This window comes from Tursiops truncatus, chromosome 20, assembly GCF_011762595.2.
Source record: "Tursiops truncatus isolate mTurTru1 chromosome 20, mTurTru1.mat.Y, whole genome shotgun sequence".
Classification (NCBI taxonomy): domain Eukaryota; kingdom Metazoa; phylum Chordata; class Mammalia; order Artiodactyla; family Delphinidae; genus Tursiops; species Tursiops truncatus.
In genome coordinates this window covers 3577058-3595319 of record NC_047053.1, presented here as the reverse complement: position 1 = coordinate 3595319, position 18262 = coordinate 3577058, and the positions used below count along the sequence as shown (strand labels likewise).

Genomic DNA, 18262 nt, shown 5'->3' with positions numbered 1-18262 from the left:
TTGAGGCGTGAGAGCTCAGTAGTTGTGGCGCATGGGCTCAGTTGCCTCGTGGCACGTGGGATCTTAGTTCCCCGACCAGGGATCGAACCCCTGTCCCCTGCATTGGAAGGTGGATTCTTTACCACTGCACCACCAGGGAAGTCCCCCAGTCCATTAATTTTTATACACAGGAAACTGAGCCCAAAGCTTTGAGTGCCTCGTCGGAGGTCTTAGGCTCTTGTCAGTGGCAGGGCAGGAACCAGAGCCCAGGGCTTCGTGTGCCCAGTGCCCACTGGGCTTTCGCTGGGCCAGGAAGTCCCTCCCCTTGCCCTGGGAGAAGCGGGGGTGGGGGTGGGGTGGGGGGTGGGGTGGGGGGTGGGGTGGGGGGGTGGGGGGGCGGTGCTTCCCTGGTGGGGAAGTGATTTTCATCCACGCTGTGTTGACGGGCGGTGTGGAATGGCTCAGAAGCTCTGGAGTAAGGGTCTGTTTACAAACATTTGCACCTCGTTGCCCAGGGCGCAGGGTAGGCAGACTTTCTTGGGATGAAGCAGGGAGCTGGGAGAGGATTTACCGGAGCCTGTGACACACACCAGTCAGTGTAACAGCCTGAGGGCTGGCCCTTTGTTGCCTGGGAGGTAACCCAGGCAGAGCTGGGGCTCCCACCGCCCCAGGGAAAAGGAGCCGGTTCCAGACGGGAAGCCCGCACTGATGAGAGTTCATCTCTGATGAGCAGGTCAGGTCTGCACAGAGAAGAATCTGCCGAAGCAGGAAGGGGCAGAGCTGCTTCAGCGGCAGCCTTTCCGCCTCTGCATCTGGTGCCCTACTCTCCCCTTTCTGGGCCCCCTGCTCTGCCCTGTCTGCCCAATGGCAGGGCTGATTTTACTTTTACTTTCGAGAGAGTGTGCTTCCCGGAAAACTTTTTTCTATTGATGAAAAAAATTTTTTTCTTTTTCTTTTTTTTTTCAGGAAACGGGACACAGATTACTCTGATTTCACATGATTTGTGCCCGCACACAGTGAGGTCCGATAAACACGAGCAACGCCCCACAGAGCGCAGACACAAAAGGCTATTAGCTTTTAATTGAAACCCTCCCTCCACCCCCCCCAGCCCCCCAGCCCCTTCGAGGAACAGGAACTCAGGCCTTTGTGAAGCAGGGTCTATAACAGAGGACTCTGCCAAAATGAAAGGAATCTTGAGTTGACCCAGAGGAGTGAGATGCTCTTTTGAGCCCCACCCCCTTATGGCATTCAAAGGCTTTTCATTTTCTGAGCAGTATTGAAATTCTAGGACAATGGAGGCCAAATCCTTGCAGTGGGGTTGGGGGCTGGGCAGGGAGAAAGGAGAGAGGGTTGGCCAAGGAGGGGACCCGGGGGAGTCCATCCTTTGTTATTTTTCTTCTTTCCTACCCATTACCTTAAAAAAAGAAAGAAAAAAAAAGAAAGAAAGAAAGTAAAAAGACCCAGTAAACTTTATAATGAATAATGACATCACTTCCGGGAGCCCAGCTGCTCCTGGGGACCAGAGAGACACGGAGAGCAACAGACTATTTACAATTTCATTTTAAATTATTTGAAACCCTCCCAGAGGAGTTCTTTGATATGCAAACATCTCACCCAAATGGAGATAATTATTTATGGAGATGTGGCCCTTTGAAGGGGAGCTCCGATCTGGTGGGCTCAGAGACTTCCTACAAAGGAAGAAGGTTCCAGATAAGAAGGGGCTGAGCTGATCCCCATCTTCCTCCCTCCCCCCCCACTCCTCCCCTGGGAAGAAAACTGCTTTAAAGAAGAAACTTCCCAGGGTTACAACTTACAGCTCGAGTTGCAAGTCTCAGGAGCTGCCGGTGTCTCCTTGTCCACAGTCAAGTTTACAGGAAGAGTTCCTTTCTCATCCCTGGGTGTCTCATCTTTCTGTCGGGATGGAAGCTACAAGGCTGGACCTTTGTCTTTGCCCCCCTCCCCTCCCCCTGAAGTCCACTGTAATTTATAAGGTCACAAGGTAGAAAGGCACCGCCCCGGGGGAGAGTTTGGGGTGGATGTTCAGGGCTGGTAGATGGGACTTCAGAAGAGGTGACAGCCGTGTGGCATCGGTGGTATCATGGTGAGCACGGCCGCCTTCAGAAGAGGTGACACCAGCTTCCCGCACACTTGTCACTACAGAAACCCCTCTGATTAGGTCTCTAATGACCCTGGGGACTCCAGAGCACCCGCTAGCTTCTGGGGACATGTGCCCTCTCCTCGCCCCCGACCCTGCCAGTGTCTGTCACCTCCGGGACTGTCGGCAGCTTTGCAGTTTGCTCCTTGGCAATGTCCCCTCCCTGTGACCCCCCAGCTACCCTTCTGCCCTTCTCAAGTTAGCCAACTGAGCGCTTCCCCGGCCTCTGTGATGGGGAGATTGACGCACTCAGCTAACCTCAGCCTGACTGCCTTCCTTGGGGACCAGGCAGGGTGGGCCAGGCCTCTGGAGGAGGAAAGGATGAGGGAGGGGCTTGGGCAGCCGAGCAGTCAGATCCCAGGAACCCAAGGGCATCCTTTCATAAAAGAAGACTTGTTATTTTTTGTTCGTTTTCTGAGTTTTTCTGGCATGTATTTTCCAGGCAGGAAGTTGGCTGTTTAGTCCCTGATCTTGCCTGTCACAGGTTAAGATGTGCTACCTTTGACAGCCCTCAGTGTTCCCTGGGAGGAAAGGGTTTTCTTTTTTCCTGAGTGGTCACAGGTGCCGTGATCCCAGCATCCCAGGGAGAGCCCTCGACTGGAGCCGCAGAGGAAGGTGAGGGTTAGGAAAGGACCCCGGTGAGCGTGCTGCACCTGCACTTGAGGCCCGGGCTGAGGGTGCAAGGGTGTGCGACCCCGTTCTTCCCAAGGAGGAAACCATCCTTCACAGACAGGAAGCCAAGGAGAGAAGGGATCGCAGCGTGGTCGGGGTTGCTGTTTTTTTTTTTTTAAAGCAGATTTTATTTATTTATTTTTTAGAGCAGTTTTAGGGTCACAGCAAAATCAAGCAGAAAGGTCAAAGTTCCAGAAACCGAGCACTGGCGCGTGAATTTGGGGTTCAACCACATTCCTATAGGTCTCCTGCTCCCCGCGAAGCACAGCCTTCCCCCATCAGAGTGGTCCACTGGTTACGATGAGCTTACACTGACACATCAGTCGTCATCGCCCCAAGTCCATAGTTTACATACAGCAGGGCCCACCCTTGGAGATGTCCGTTCTGTGGGCTTGACAAACGCATAATGACACGTATCCGTCATGACGGTATCACTTGGTATTTTCACTGCCCTAAAAATCTTCTGTGCTCTACCTGTTCAGCCCCACCTCTCCCTGCATCTCTGGGGATCCCAGCGTTTTTGAGTTTTGTTGCTGATACTTGCGGGTTTATCAGCTGCTCAAAAAACAGGGGGCGGGCATCCTTATTCCCCATGTGGATTTTGGACTGTGGAGGTTTATTTATTTAGTTGTTTCCAGGGTGGGGAGGAGAGGTGTAACCTTCCTAGAAATCCTGATTCTTCTGTGTGTAAAGGTTTCTCCTGGCTGCTCTGTTGTTTTTTGAATTCTCAGGGGCCGGACGTGGGCTTTGGGAGCAGCTAAAAGTGATGCAGCCTTTCGGCTTCCTGGCCGGTTACCAACCTGACCCCACAGTGGGATCGTCCTCAGAGCAGTTTGTCAGAAGGCGACCTCCTCTTCGGTGCTAATTCACAGACCAGGAGGCTGAGGCCTGGAAAGGCAGGCATGTGGCCAGGGATGTTCACCCTCATGAAAACTTGTAGCTTCTTTTTTTTTTTTTAAGCAACAGTAAATAGATCTGTGATGTCAAAATGTCTAAGTCTCTATTGACCATTTTCTCTTTTCAATCAAGATTTTCCTCCCAAGGGTATCCAAACAAGGATTTGGGCAGCCTCGGGCTATTTGTAAGGGGATTTGCCTTGTGGAAGGTGCTTGCTTTAAGCTCTTCGTTGGAAAGGGGCAGCACAAGGGGAAGATTTGGGAGTGATAGAACCGGTGGTGCTGGTTGTTAAAGATTTCTATGTATGTGTCCGAAGTCATGCAACTGGACACCAAGAATGATTGTTCACTGTATGTAGGTTAACAAGTAGATCTTTAGAATTAAGAAAAAAGATTGCTGTTGGAGGTCAGGAAACGTGCGGGTTTTTTTTTTTTTTTTATTGGGGTAAAGTTGATTCGCGACATTGCGTTAGTTTCAGGTTACAGCACAGTGACTCGCTTATACATATATCTGTATCTGTCTATCTATATTCTTTTTCAGATTCTTTTCCCTTATAGGTTATTACAAAATATTGAGTAGAGTTCCCTGTGCTCTGCACTAGGTCCTTGTTGGTTATCTATTTTATTTACAATAGTGTGCATAGGTGGGGTATTTCTGTAACCAAGCAAGAGGTCATTCTCCCCCAGGAGAGGGAAACAGGGGACCGGATGTTTCCCTGACTCTTCCTAGTTTTGCTCAATCCAAGGGGGAGATGGGCCCACCCCGACCCAATGTGCCTTGCTGCTTGTCCCCTCTCTGAAGTTCAAGTTCATTGACTTCCATCATCTGCTTTGTGTCAATGTCTTGGCCTCTGTTCGGCTGTAGTGCGTTGGGTTACATCCATTTCAATAACCTTCCTCTTAATTGTTGTGTAATTTGCCAGTTCAAACAGTAAGTTCACTTGCTGGACCCTGGGAGGAGGCGTGCCACCTGAAGAAAGAAAAGAGGCAGAAAAAGAAAATTAAGGCAACCTTTGCTACTGGAGAACATCAGAATTATAAGGCTTTTAGAACTTCTCTGGTTCATTCAAAGTTCCTACGCGTTTAGACCCTCTGAAGACAGACCCCAAACCCATTCCATCTGCCCTGGCCCTGGAGAACTTGGCGGGTCGGGTTTCCCTCAGTCATAACGGTATAGCACTTGGATTCTGAATATTAAACCCTTTCTTGTAGATTCAGTCTAGGTACAAATGGCTGAACACTGGAAACAGCTCGGACTTGATCAAACTCGATCTGCTTTTGAGTGAAATGCAAAATAAGTTGCGAGCCGGGGCCCCTCTGTAATCCTTCATCACGTTAGCCTGATGACACGGCTACGTTTGTCTAAGTGGTTAATGGGCAAAGTGGGTCAATCCAGCTTTAGCTTAAGCCGGGGGCAGCTGCAGGGCTGCAAGGCAGTCCTTCGGGGAGAAGCATTCTTCCTCTAACTAGCTGTGAAGGAGGAGCCCGTTGCCCTTTCTGCCTCTTGCAATAGAGTTTATATCATCATTTCCATAAATGTCTCCCTAGAGGGATTTTGGTCTCAGTAGATTAGGGATGGCTTGAAGCTGGAAGTTCAGAATGTCCTACTGAGAGGTAGATATTTGGTCAAAAATGATGTGGAAATTGTCTTTTTTCCAATTTCTGGGCCCAGGTTGGAATCAATCAGAAATCTCTATCCCGTAGCAAATGGAAGATTGTACATCTGTGACCGCTACTTAGTGTCCGATTAGGTAACACATCGCCTTCCGATGTACACACACCAACGTGTACACATGCATGTTCAGCATGGTCCTACTGTGTACTATAAACTGTGTACTGAACACGGTCCTAATGATCATAATAATGGAGTAGTAGCCGCAGCTAGTGAATATCGAATATATAACGTATGCCAGGCACGTTCAAAGCATATTATGATCATTAATTGTCTTAATCCTCATTAAACTCCCATAAGGTTGGTGTTATCATCTTTATTCTTACAGCTGAGGAGAGAAGGCCAGAAAGTAAGTTGCTGAAGATGAGACACCTTATAAGTGACCGAGCTGGGATTTGAACCCAGGCGGTCTGATGTCCAAGCCCACAGTGCTTAAATGTTAAGCTAAATACTTTCATTTTACAAACCCCGCAACAACGAAATGCAGTGGGCGGAAATCATTCTCGTTTCACATATTCGGATGCTGGAACTCAGGGAGCAAATCAGACGCAGTCTTACATCATTGATGCCTGTGATTTTTAGTGCTCATCACCACACAGAACTGCTTTTTGGTCCAAATATCATGTCCTATCTTTCCTGTAGGTTATAGCAGTTTTGCCTACGTAGTTATGTTTAAATTATGCTAAGAAAGATATCATACAAGTCTCCCTGCCTATGCCAGGCACTTTTCTAAGCTGTTGAGGTATATGAATACGTTTAATCATCACAACAACCGTAGGAGATCGGTAGTGTTATTATTTCCCATTAAGTACATCCGCGAGGAACCAGGGGTGCACAGCCTTGCGTCTGTGCGACTTCTCCGCGATCACGGTCACACATCTAGTAAGCGGAGCAGTTACCTCAACTCAGGCTCCGGGTCTGTAAGACCCTCCCTCTGCTGGGAAGAAGCTCAGTTTTCAGGCCCTAACGTGCCTTTCTGCTCCGCGCAGGGACCTGATGCCGAGGACCCTGGAGGGGCAGATCACCATGGAGAAGACGCCCAGCTACTTCGTGACGCGCGAGGCGCCCGCGCGCATCTCGGCCATGTCCAAGGACACCAAGCTCCTGGTGGTGGTGCGGGACCCGGTGACCAGGGCCGTCTCGGACTACACGCAGACGCTGTCCAAGCGGCCCGACATCCCCAGCTTCGAGAGCCTGGCCTTCAGGAACCGGACGGCGGGCCTCGTGGACCGGGCGTGGAGCGCCATCCAGATCGGCCTGTACGCCGAGCACCTGGAGCGCTGGCTGCGCCACTTCCCCGCCCGCCAGCTGCTCTTCGTGAGCGGCGAGCGGCTGGTGCGCGACCCGGCCGGCGAGCTGGGCCGCGTGCAGGACTTCCTGGGCCTCAAGCGCATCATCTCCGACAAGCACTTCTACTTCAACCAGACCAAGGGCTTCCCCTGCCTCAAGAAGGCCGAGGGCAGCGGCCGCCCTCACTGCTTGGGCAAGACCAAGGGCAGACCCCACCCCGAGATCGACGGCCAGGTCCTGCGGCGGCTGCGCGACTTCTACCGGCCTTTCAACCGCAAGTTCTACCAGATGACGGGCCACGACTTCGGCTGGGACTGATCAGACCCTCCCGCCCCGCCCCCCTCCCCACCCGGGGCTTAGGAAATATTGAGAGAGATTATATGTATGTAAAATGTACAGAAATCTATTTTATAATAATTTATTTTTAATTCATAAGCAATTAACTCACTAAGCTGCCTAGCCACGCTCTTTAGAGTCACGTAATCTGTTCACATTCCAAAGTGTTTCTAAGATTTTCTTCTCGTCTTCACAATGGATGGTGCTTCCTTTTTTTTTTTTTTTTTCTTTCTTTCTACCCATTGTATTTAAAAAGAAGAAAAGCACAACTTGAGATTTTCGTTGTTACGGGTATGCAGCCTTCGATCGCTGTCTGGATGCACTTGCCCACCTCCTCATACGGAAGCTTCCATCTCCCCTCCTGCCTGGGCACCTCTGGGAGCTCCGAGCTGCCAGACCTTCACATAGCAGCTTCCTCGCTGACGTGCTGACACATCCGAGGGCGTAGACTCCAAACCACAGCGCTAGCTTTTCCCCCCAAGTCCGCTCAGCACGCGGGGGAATCACTACCTTGGCAGGGACATCCACATCCTTTTAGAGTCTGCCTGTCAGGGCCCTTGACTTTACCTTTTGATTCTGAAGGATGCCCCTGCCTCATCTTCTGCCCCATCCCTGGTTCAATAACTGGCTTGAAGCGTAGGCAAATATCAGTCCCCACTTCTGCAGGTCCCGCATCTGAGATGCTCGGGTGCTGCTTTAGAAATAAAGACGATCCCTTCTAATTTGCATGCGAGTGCATCGTGTTCCGTTCTCCAGGCAGACGGCTCTGCTTTGACACACCAAAGAATCCCCTAGGCTAGCAGAACCCCCGGATCGAACCAAGGGTGTCGAGACCTGAAGGGGCCGGGTTCATCCCACGCCATCTGAGTCTACCAAGGTGCCGCTAGGTGCAGAGCCAGCCCCTGTTTGATGTCTGGAACTCCCCTCCCTGGAATTCCTAGCTCATCTCAGACAACACGGTCTGTAGCCCACAGGCAAACAGCGAGAACCAGGAGAGGCTCTTGTAAAGAGACTGGGAACGCTGGCCCGTGTTGCCTATGAGCGCTCGAGCCTGTGCCGCTGTCCCTTGTTTTAGCCAGGCCCTGGCAGAAGGGGTTCCAGCACTGTTGCTGCTGATGCAGAATTCTCTCCCCTACCTCTTCGTGGAGGGGGCACTGGAGGGGTCGTTTGTGATGACCAGCTAGTGGCAGTTGGGTAACCGTATAGCAATATCAAAGAATTGTCATTTGTGTTATACTTTCACTAAGGAATATATGGGAAGATATTGTCAAAATGGTTGGGTTGTGATATTTACAAAGGACACTTTGGTATGTTCTATGGGATAACTTGCTCGCCAGTGAAACAAAACACTGGTCTTTAAGGGATGTCTTATTGATAATCTGGTCTGTCTTTGCCCACAAGTTTTAGCCCCGACGTAGCTAGTTTGTGCTTAGCTGCAAAGCTAAGGTATAGGAGGATGGGCGCACGGGGACTGGAGGCGGGAGCTCTGTGCATTCCTGAGATGCTGTGTGCATTTCATAGCTTTGTTACTGCCTCTACCAAGCCGTGTAGACCTGCGCTTAGGGGAATGCCCATGATCATGGCATGGCTCTTCCCTCTTGCTGCTTGGGTGTCAGAGACATCTTCAGAAGGGTGCTAATTGATCGTGCATTTCTCCTATCAGAAGGCTCATTAGAAATAACACTGGGAACACCTCTTTTCCATTATAGCATAACATCGCTTAAAGTCAAAGCCAGCCCCCACCTGCCACCTGATCCTGCCCTGTCCGCTTTCTGTCCACTCTCGTGCTCTGACACGGTGCGTGATGTCAGCTTGCAAAAAAGTTCAGAGGAGGGTTTGCCACGAAGCAGTGGGGAAATGCACGTGAACTTTTCCCTCCCCTCCAGGGCCCTGCTTGCCTTTCTAAGCTGGACCATTTTCGATTAAGTTGTTTATTCCCTGCCTTAAAACTAAAACAGGAAATCCTCAGAGAGAAGGAGGGTCATTTAGTCATGAACACTGAAGTGAGTCAAGATTCTATTCTGGGTCAAATCCTTGAATCCAAACAGATGTCGATAATTAGCACTGAAGGACTAGAGCGCGTTTTTCTGTGGAAGACAAATAAATCAGACTTCCTGTGCATCTCTTCCGAGGAGTCTGACGGCTTACAGTTCCTGACGGCTCCTGACTCAGCATCGGCCCCAAGGTTACACCCCATCGCATGATACTTATTACAGGGCACACGTGTCTTCCTCCTGGAGAAGTCTGCACGGCCACCGACTTAACCTTTTAGCTGCTAGAAGACAAACACCATTTCTGGTTTGGCAATTTGTCCTAACGCGTTCTGGTTTTCTTCCGCATTACAGGAGAAGCTCTGATATTCATGGGGTACTTTATTCCGCTCAGTTTGTTTAAAAACAAACAAAAAGGTTAACAAAATATTTGGAGGTTGTTGTTGTTCCTGTCGAGCCCACGCTGTCTTTGAGGTGTTCGTACTTGGTAAGTGGTACCTGGAAGGGTGTTTAGGTGTAGTAACTGCATCATAAACGTTTAATTGGAAGATGAAGGAAGAAAAGTTGTCTTCTTCATGGGATCCTCCTACGAAGTCATTTTGAGTGACAGGTACATTGTAGGCCTTTGGAGAAACGCAGTTTCAGATCCCACCAGGATATTTTCATGAGAAAGGAAAATGGAAGGTTCCGCTAAAGTAGAAACGCATAGTGTCTAAAAGGCTGACATGGAAGTCAATGTCCTTTTTCTTTTCAGTTGATCAAGAAAGATGGTCAGTAAAACTTCAAGGTGTGGTTAGATTTTTTTTCTCACTTTTGTAACATTAATTTATGACTGAGTTTCATTCAGCCCAGTAATCTGGAACACTGCACATTCTAGCAGTGTGTCCTCTATAACCTGGATGTTAGAATAACCAATATGTACAAAAAGAAAAAAATTAAATCAATATTTTGTCCTATGTATAACACAAATTAATTTTACACAGAGAAAGATGTTTCTAGGAAAATGAAATTCTGGTAATTCATACTATTTCTTTTTATGAACAAATAAAATATATTTTACCAACTTGTGGGTAACTCTGTGTTTTATTATATGTTGTGGATGGGTAAGGAGATGGTATTTGATTGAATAACTAATCGCATGCGTGCACACACACACAGAGGTATTCCAAAGGCACGCCGATCTTTCATATTTTAAAAGATTTGATCCAAAATCCAAATAGTCTGCAAGTATTTGGGGTAGATTTTTTGTAAATGACTCTGAAGGCTGCAAGATCAGTGAACGGGCTCCTGCCCGCTGGAGTCTGTCCATGGGACCCCAAGAACACCAAGTGCTACAACTTCAGTGCCTCAGGGTCTGGCCAGGGTGGGTGTGAGGGGCTGTCCTGCGTGGACATGTGTCGCACTATGGGTGCCTGTAGCAGGGCACTGTGGCCTGGGTGATTTGGGGAAAGGTAGCTTTCCCTTCTCACATTTTCAGTGTGTTCTCACGTCCGTCATTTGGAGTTCCTTGTCTTTGGGACGGAGTGGAAAAGGGTTTGGACAAGAGGGCATTTCCGTATCTGTTTTCTCTTGACGTAGCACACCACCTGCACCGTTACGGATTATTATTTACTACTTTAAACGTATGATTCATTCTTTTCCCTAATTTTTTTTCAATTTTCAATTGAGATTCATTGTCATTTGGTACACCTCTGGTTGCGTCTTAAAGTAGCCGACACTAAGTTGATACATTAAGGCTCAAACCCAAGAGTTCTGACTTCTTTCTTTTTCTTTTTTATAAACCTTGATTGAGGTGAGATTGGCATACAAAAAGTGTACCTATTTAGTGTATACCACTGGATGAGTTTGGTACTAATTATACACCCATGAAACCAATGCCACCATCAATGCCATAACCATATGCATCACCTTCAAAAGTTTCCTCCCACCATTTTTAATTACTTTTTTTGTGGTAAGAACATTTTACACAAGATCCACCCACTCAGCAAAATTTTAAGTATTCAACATAGTTTTGTTAACTATAGACACTGGGGTGTATGGTAGGTGTCTAGGACTTAATTCATTCTATATAACTGAAACTTTCATTCAGTTTAAAAAGGAAACATATTACAGTTTTAGGTAAAGAGCCATTATCTCTTGCCATAAAGAGGAGGTAATAATAAAAAACGTAAATACAGTGAAAACAAAGAGACGCTAGTAATTTCTAGTTATGTATAACTCAAGCCACGTTGGCCATAAGCTATCCACTGCTCCCGGCAAAGGTCACTCCTGTTGAAGCCTAGCACGCACCTGAGATATGCATCTTGCCATGAAGGCTGGAAGCGACTTGAAGAGGAAATGATTGCTCATGCTTTTTGGTGTTGAGTCCAGCCTAGCATTTTGGAAAGGCAGTGAAAAGAATGCCCCTCCAAATAGGAAGATTCCTGCTGGTCGGTCTAGAGACAAGTCACCTGTTGACACCTTGGTTTCAAAAGCCTGCAGTTTATAGAACGTGTTCTTTCAAACCTAGGAGTGTGCCACTAGGTGATATATGTGTGGGCCTTGAGTGCTGACCTGACTTTGCACCTCATCCCATCAGTTTTTTGCTTTTTCTACAGAAAGGTAATAAAATGGACCTCAAATCTACTCATTAATCTGATGGTACAGTTTAGAGCAGTACTTCTCAAGCTTGGGCAAATACTCGAATGACTGAGAGAGGTCTTAAACACTACTGAAGCTCTAACACACCTTAGACCAATTACGTTAGAATCTCTAGGGGATGAGGCCCCGACACTGGTGTATTTATAAAGCTCCCCAAGCACGGACCTTGAGGGCATCATGCTTAGTGAAATAAGTCAGACAGAGAAAGACAAATATTGTGTCATCTCACATATACGTGGAATCTAAAAATGGCAAACGCAGAGGAACAGAGCAGAATGCTGGTTGCCAGGGGCTGGGAGATGGTGGAAATGGGGAGATATTGGTCAAAGGGTACAAACTTCCAGTTATAAGTGAAAAGTGTGGGTATCGGGGACTTCCCTGGTGGTCCAGTGGTTAAGACACCACGCTTCCACTGCAGGGGGCACGGGTTCAATCCCTGGTCAGGGGAACTAAGATCCCGCGGCGTGGCCAAAAATTAGAAAAAAAAAAAAGAAGTTTGGGTATCTAGCATATAGCACAGTGATTATAGCTTATAATACTGTACTGTGTATTTGAATGTTGCTAAGACAGCAGATCTTAAAGGTTCTTACCGCAGAAAAAGAAATGGTAATTATGACACAGGATAGAGGTGGTAACTAATACAATGGTGGTCATCAATTTGCAGTTTATTTTATTTTATTATTTTTTATTTATTTATTTTTTGGCCATGCCACACTGCATGACATTCAGGATCTTAGTTCCCTCACCAGGGATTGAACCCGTGCCCCCTGCAGTGGAAGCGCAGAGTCCTAACCACTGGACTGCCAGGGAAGTCCCTAATTTGCGATTTATAAACATATCCAATCAAGATGTTGTACACCTTAAACTTACACCATGTTATGTGTCATTTATATTTCAGTAAAGCTGAAAAAATTAAATAATAAAATGAAATTAAACAGAAAGCTCCCCAAGTGATTCTAACATGTAGCCAAGATTGAGAGCCTTGGTTCTCCAAGAGTGTGTCCTGGACCGTGTCAGCATCCCCTGGGAAGTTGATAGACATGTAAATCCTCAGGCCCCATCTCAGACCTACTGAGTCAGAAACTCCGCATTTCAGAAGCTTTCCAGATGATTGTGATTCCTGCTAAAGGTTGAGAACCACCGTGTTAGGGCATAGACTTCATTTCCTTTCAAAACTGGAGAGCTTGGATTCCTATTCAGGCACCTTTTCCCCTGTCCCATGCTCTTTACCAAGTCCATTACTAAGCAGTCACCCCTTGTAACTCTGGGTCTCCTGTAAGGGAATGTCGATCTCACAGCATTGCACACAGTGGCCATGGCTGTTTGACTTCCTTCACTCTGCCGGGTCCTATTTTATCGGGCAGCCCTCGAGCTATCATCGCTAACATGTTCCTGAAACTGGCTAAAAGGGGGATGATAGACTTATATATCATAAGGGATTTTTAAAAGAGAGCTAGAATCCTTTAAAGCCCTAATGCAACTTCCCTTCTCGATTCAAGGTTCAATAATGTATTTCCAGCACTTTGTGTAGGATCCATAATTATTTCTCCTATCCTTCACAACCGAATACACAACTGACTCCCTCAAGGGCACTGATGGGCCATTCAAGGTGGAAGAGTCCCCCGGGGGTCACGTTCTCAGTTATAAAAAGCTCATCTAGGGCTTCCCTGGTGGCGCAGAGGTTGGGAGTCCGCCTGCCGATGCAGGGGACACGGGTTCGTGCCCCGGTCCGGGAAGATCCCGCATGCCGCGGAGCGGCTGGGCCCGTGAGCCATGGCCGCTGAGCCTGCGCGTCTGGAGCCTGTGCTCCGCAGCGGGAGAGGCCACAGCAGGGAGAGGCCCGCGTACCAAAAAACATAAATAAATAAATAAATAAAAAGCCCATCTAAACCAACCATCACTAGCATCTAGTTTTATTTTTTCATTCCCACTCTTGTTTATTATTACTGGGGGTGAAAGATGATAAAGTACTCCCGAGATAGCACAAGATTTGCTGTAGTAACATATCTGTGGGCTCAAGCCTGCATTCCTCCTTTGAGAGCTTGGGATAGTCTGTTCCCATCCAACAGTCTGTTTTTCTGGGAACTGAAAGGGGGTTGAGGTCCCCAGGGTGCAGTGTCCTGAGAGAGGTGAGTAGAACGCACTGAGGAGCCTTCCTTCAGCCTTCATACTTGTGCAGGTGCTAGAGGCTCGTTTATATCTTTAAAGATAAAGATGAAGCTGTTATCCTTCCTCCATGGAATCCTGGCCTCAAAACATCTAGACCTTGCGTGCTTTCTCTTTTGATATATTTAGCAGAAGAAGGAGCCATGGAGGACACCACATCTCCGTGGGAAGCAGTCAACAATAGAAGACTCCGGAAACTCTTGGGAAGGGGAGTCGTCTGATAGGAGGGAAGCTCAGAGACTTGTTTGGGATACGCTATTCCGTGTGACTTGAAGCAAGAAGAAGCTGGGGGCAGAGATGAGTTCATGCATTCAGTAAATATTTACTGAGTGCCTACCACTGCTCGGGACACAACCTAAATAAGACACATGTCTTGCCTCAAGTAATTCCTGGGGGAGGTGAAAATGCAACGCAGCGTGACAAGGGGGCCATGCGGAGGAGCTGTGGGAAAGAAGGAGAGCGGGGACCAACCTGATTTGGGGTGGGGGAAAGGAAGGGTCAAACCCATCCATCCGGTAGGATGCAGCCAGGTGATTGGCTGGAGGGTGGTTGGGAGGCAGAGGGAGAGAACCATGGCAAAGATCCAGATGGGTAGGAATCCGGCCAGTTGGGAACTGCAGGCTGATCAGTGGGGACGTGCATGGAGTGTGTGGGAGAGGGGCGAGAGAGTTCCAGAGGGACCAGCAGAAGATGGGACCGCAGGCAAGTTCACCGCAGTCCAGCTACTTCTGAGCCGCAGAGCCACAGATTCCTCCAGCCGGCTGCCTACCGGACACCTATCTGGACGTCTCCCTGAGCATCTCAGATAAAAACATGCCCCCAGCTAAACTCTAGGTTCTCTTTCCTAAATCTCCTCCCCTCATCTCACCTGCTCAAAAGCAAAAACAGTGCATCCCTGGGGCCGAGAGCTGCTCCCTCCTTTGTGGCCAGCTCACAGGATAGACCACGTTCCTGGCTCTGCTCTCGAAGCTCTCCTACAGATTAGGAAACCCTTTCAAACTCCTCACGGGCCATTAACATCTTTCCTTCTTTCAGGGCGTTCTTTGAACGGACTGTTTTAGAGGCAAGAAACATAAATACGTCCCTGAAAAAATAAATTTTGACTTGAAGAGTTTGTAAAATCCAATTCTTTATCATCTTGATCATCTGAGTCCCTAAGTTGGTGAAATAACATTTCAAAACTGTCAGAAAGGAAAAAAAAAGTGGTCTGGTTACACAGTGATTGATTTGAAGGGCCTGACAGCTCTAGTACTTAGCTTGGAATTTATGAATCAAAAGCTTTAAAACTTAACCCAAGAAAGTTTTTTTAAGTACTACTATTTCCACCTAATTAAGGACTGTCATACAAATATGATTTATTCACAGTTATCATTCATGTATAGTGTGGAATTATCCAAGTTTTTAAAAAAATTTCTAATGACTTTTGTGCATTAACTCAATCAAGAGACTTTATTAAAATATTATCTTTCCCCTCCTGGATAAAGAAATTAATGCCTACTTATTACATGAAATTTAGAAACGATAGAAAAATGTAATGAGAACATAAAAATCACTTGATTCCTACCACCTGGAGTTCAGCGTGGTGAACACCTAAAGGATCATATATTCAATTTTTTCTCTGCATAGTTGTATATAAATTTATGTGTGTATAACATAAAGACAATAAAAATATATAATTTTGTATCCTGCTTTATTTATTTAACAGAATATTTTTACTTACTAAACATGCCCCTAACAATATGCTTTATTAGAAAACATAATTTTTAGTGACCTCAAGGTAGTCCATCTTATGGACTTGTCATAATTTGCCTTTTTCCTGTTATTGGAATTTGTGCCTGTTTCTAATTTTATACTGTTATAAATAACGCTTCAATGAAAATGTTGTACATAAATACTTATCCATTTTGGATTATTTCCTTAGTCTAGATATAAACAGGATTAGTAAGTGAATACAGAATCAAAGGTTATGACCTTTATAAAGACTTCAAAGAATTGCTTTCTCTCTTTTATAGCCATAGTTATACGGGGAAAATGGTTCTTCTGCAGTATCAGGTGGAAAAGAGTAGGATGTGAAATTGTATCTTCATCGTTACCTCAGTTATTTAAAACACATTAAAATGTGTGTCATACAAGAATATATATTGGAGTGATTGCCTCTGAGTAGTCAATTATTTCATTCACTTCTTTAGACTTTTTTTGTGTGTGTGTATGGTACGCAGGCCTCTCACTGCTGTGGCCTCTCCCGTTGCGGAGCACAGGCTCCGGACGCGCAGGCTCAGTGGCCATGGCTCACGGGCCCAGCCGCTCCGCAGCATGTGGGATCTTCCCGGATCGGGGCACGAACCCGTGTCCCCTGCGTTGGCAGGTTGACTCTCAACCACTGCGCCACCAGGGAAGCCCTACTTCTTTAGACTTTTAAACGTTTTTGTGGACAGTCTTTCTGCCCCCCGCCCCCCATGACATATTTTTATGGGCCACCTGTGTTCACCTCTATCCGTGCACTGCTTTCTCTTGTTTTAAATTCTTGATTTACTTTTTTTCTTTCTTTTTTCAAGATGGTTATTTTTATATATGAAAACTATGCACGTCAATGAATTCTTCAAGGCTTCTAACCTAAATGACGTCCCCCTGAGTCACCTCCCTCTTTCCACGCCTCAGAAGGCAACTCCGTTTCAACTCGTTTTGTGGATTTTTTTACATTGTATTCTCCTTCAAAGTCTTCTGACGACAGATTACTCCACGATCGAAGTTTATTAGTAGACACACAATTAGTGCTGAAGCCTTAAAGTTTTCTTCACATTATTCACATCAAAATAAAGGTTCAAGTTAAGTTAAAATGAGCTTTCCTCAAGCTGGGTGCACGGACAGGATTAGATCAATCCATGATTCAGAACCATTTAATTTTAAAGAGAAAAGTACAAATTATAAGTACAATTACAATTACTTAAGTTATATGTAACTACTAAAGAATTTTAAAGTATACTGCCTTTTAAAAGGTTTTAATTAATAAGTTTATTCAGAATATATTTATTGATGACCAATAAATCTGACAGTGGGGGATTGAGATGTGGTCCTTGACCTCATGCAGGTGACACTCTGTTGAGAGGTAAAATGATTCTGGTACCCATTCTGGTGTGTGGTGTGGGTTTTCCAGCACCACCAAGGAGATGGCATCATGTCCACAGGTGAGGGCTCAGTCCTATTAGGCTGTCCTACCTCTTGCTCCAGATGCCAATCACAAGTCCAGGTTGTCCCCTGGGCTTCTGACCAACTGGCTAGAAATGGAAGGTTCCCATGAACCCCCTCCTTGGATTCACTTAAATGTCTGGAGCAGCTCACAGAACTCAGAGAAGGATTCTACTTACTAAATTTCCTGTTTATTATAAAAGGGTATTGCTTCCCATAGGAACTGCCGGATGGAAGAGAGGCACAGGGCAAGACGTGGGAAAAGGATGCATGTGTGGGGTTAGTGCCCTTATAAAGGAGATGCCGCAGAGCTGCTCGGCTCTTCCACCAGGTGAGGACACAGCAAGAAGTCCACGACTTGGAAGACGGCCCTCTCCTGATCACTCTGGCACCCTGATCTCAAACTTCCACCTCCAGAACTTTGAGAAGTAAAGTTCTGTTGTTTAAAAGCTACCCAGGCTGTGGTATTTTGTTATAGCTGCCCGAATGGACCCAGACAGCTTGTCAGTTGCATCACCGGAGACACTCACCTGGTCCCTGGAAGCACTGAGTTTCTAAGCCCTAGTGTGGAGGTGTGTGCTTAAATATTCTTTTTTAAAAAATGAGTGGTAAAATGTACATAAAATTTACCATTTTAATCATTTTAAAGTGTATGTTCAGGGGTATTAAATTCATTCACATTGTTGTGCGGCCATCACCACCGTCCACCTCCAGAACTTTTCTCATCTACCTAAACTGAAACTCTGTCCCCATTAAACACTAATTCCCCATCCCCTTTTCCCCTGGCCCTTGGCAACCATCCTACTTTCCGTCTCTATGGTTTGGACTCCTCTAGGGACCTTGTAAAGTGGAATCATACAGTATGTGTCCTTTTGTGACTAGCTTACCTCGCTTAGCACCCATCCTCCAAGTTTATCCATGTTAAAGCAAGTTACAGTCTTCTTTCATTGGCAGAATAGTATTCCATTGTGTGTATGGACCACACTTTGTTGATTCATTCATCTGTCGATGGACACTGGGGTAGCTTATGCTTTTGGGCCACTATGAACATGGGAGTGAAATATCTGAGTCCCTGCTTTCAATCCTTTGGGGTATCTACCCTTAAATATTCTCCTGTGTAAGTTCACATAGGGAAATTCTCCCCCCCGCACCGGGGTTTGTATGCATGTTTGGCTCCCAGCTTGTAGGGACAGGCTAACACAAGGATCTTTTCTCCTAATGAATCTCAAGGGTGCACCCTGTTACAAGCTACAGGGCAGTAACGGGAACAGAATTTCAT

General features: G+C 46.6%; 1 protein-coding gene across 1 annotated transcript in view; it reads left to right on the top strand.

Moving 5' to 3' along the window:
• The window catches only part of LOC101318383 (heparan sulfate glucosamine 3-O-sulfotransferase 3B1), a 38512-nt gene extending 28458 nt beyond the window's left edge, over nt 1–10054 (top strand). The window contains exon 2 of the mRNA XM_033846865.2: nt 6364–10054. Coding sequence (XP_033702756.1) covers nt 6364–6982 — 619 coding nt within the window. The 3' untranslated portion in view covers nt 6983–10054. The remainder of the gene's footprint in view (nt 1–6363) is intronic.
• The last annotated feature ends 8208 nt before the right edge of the window (nt 10055–18262 follow it).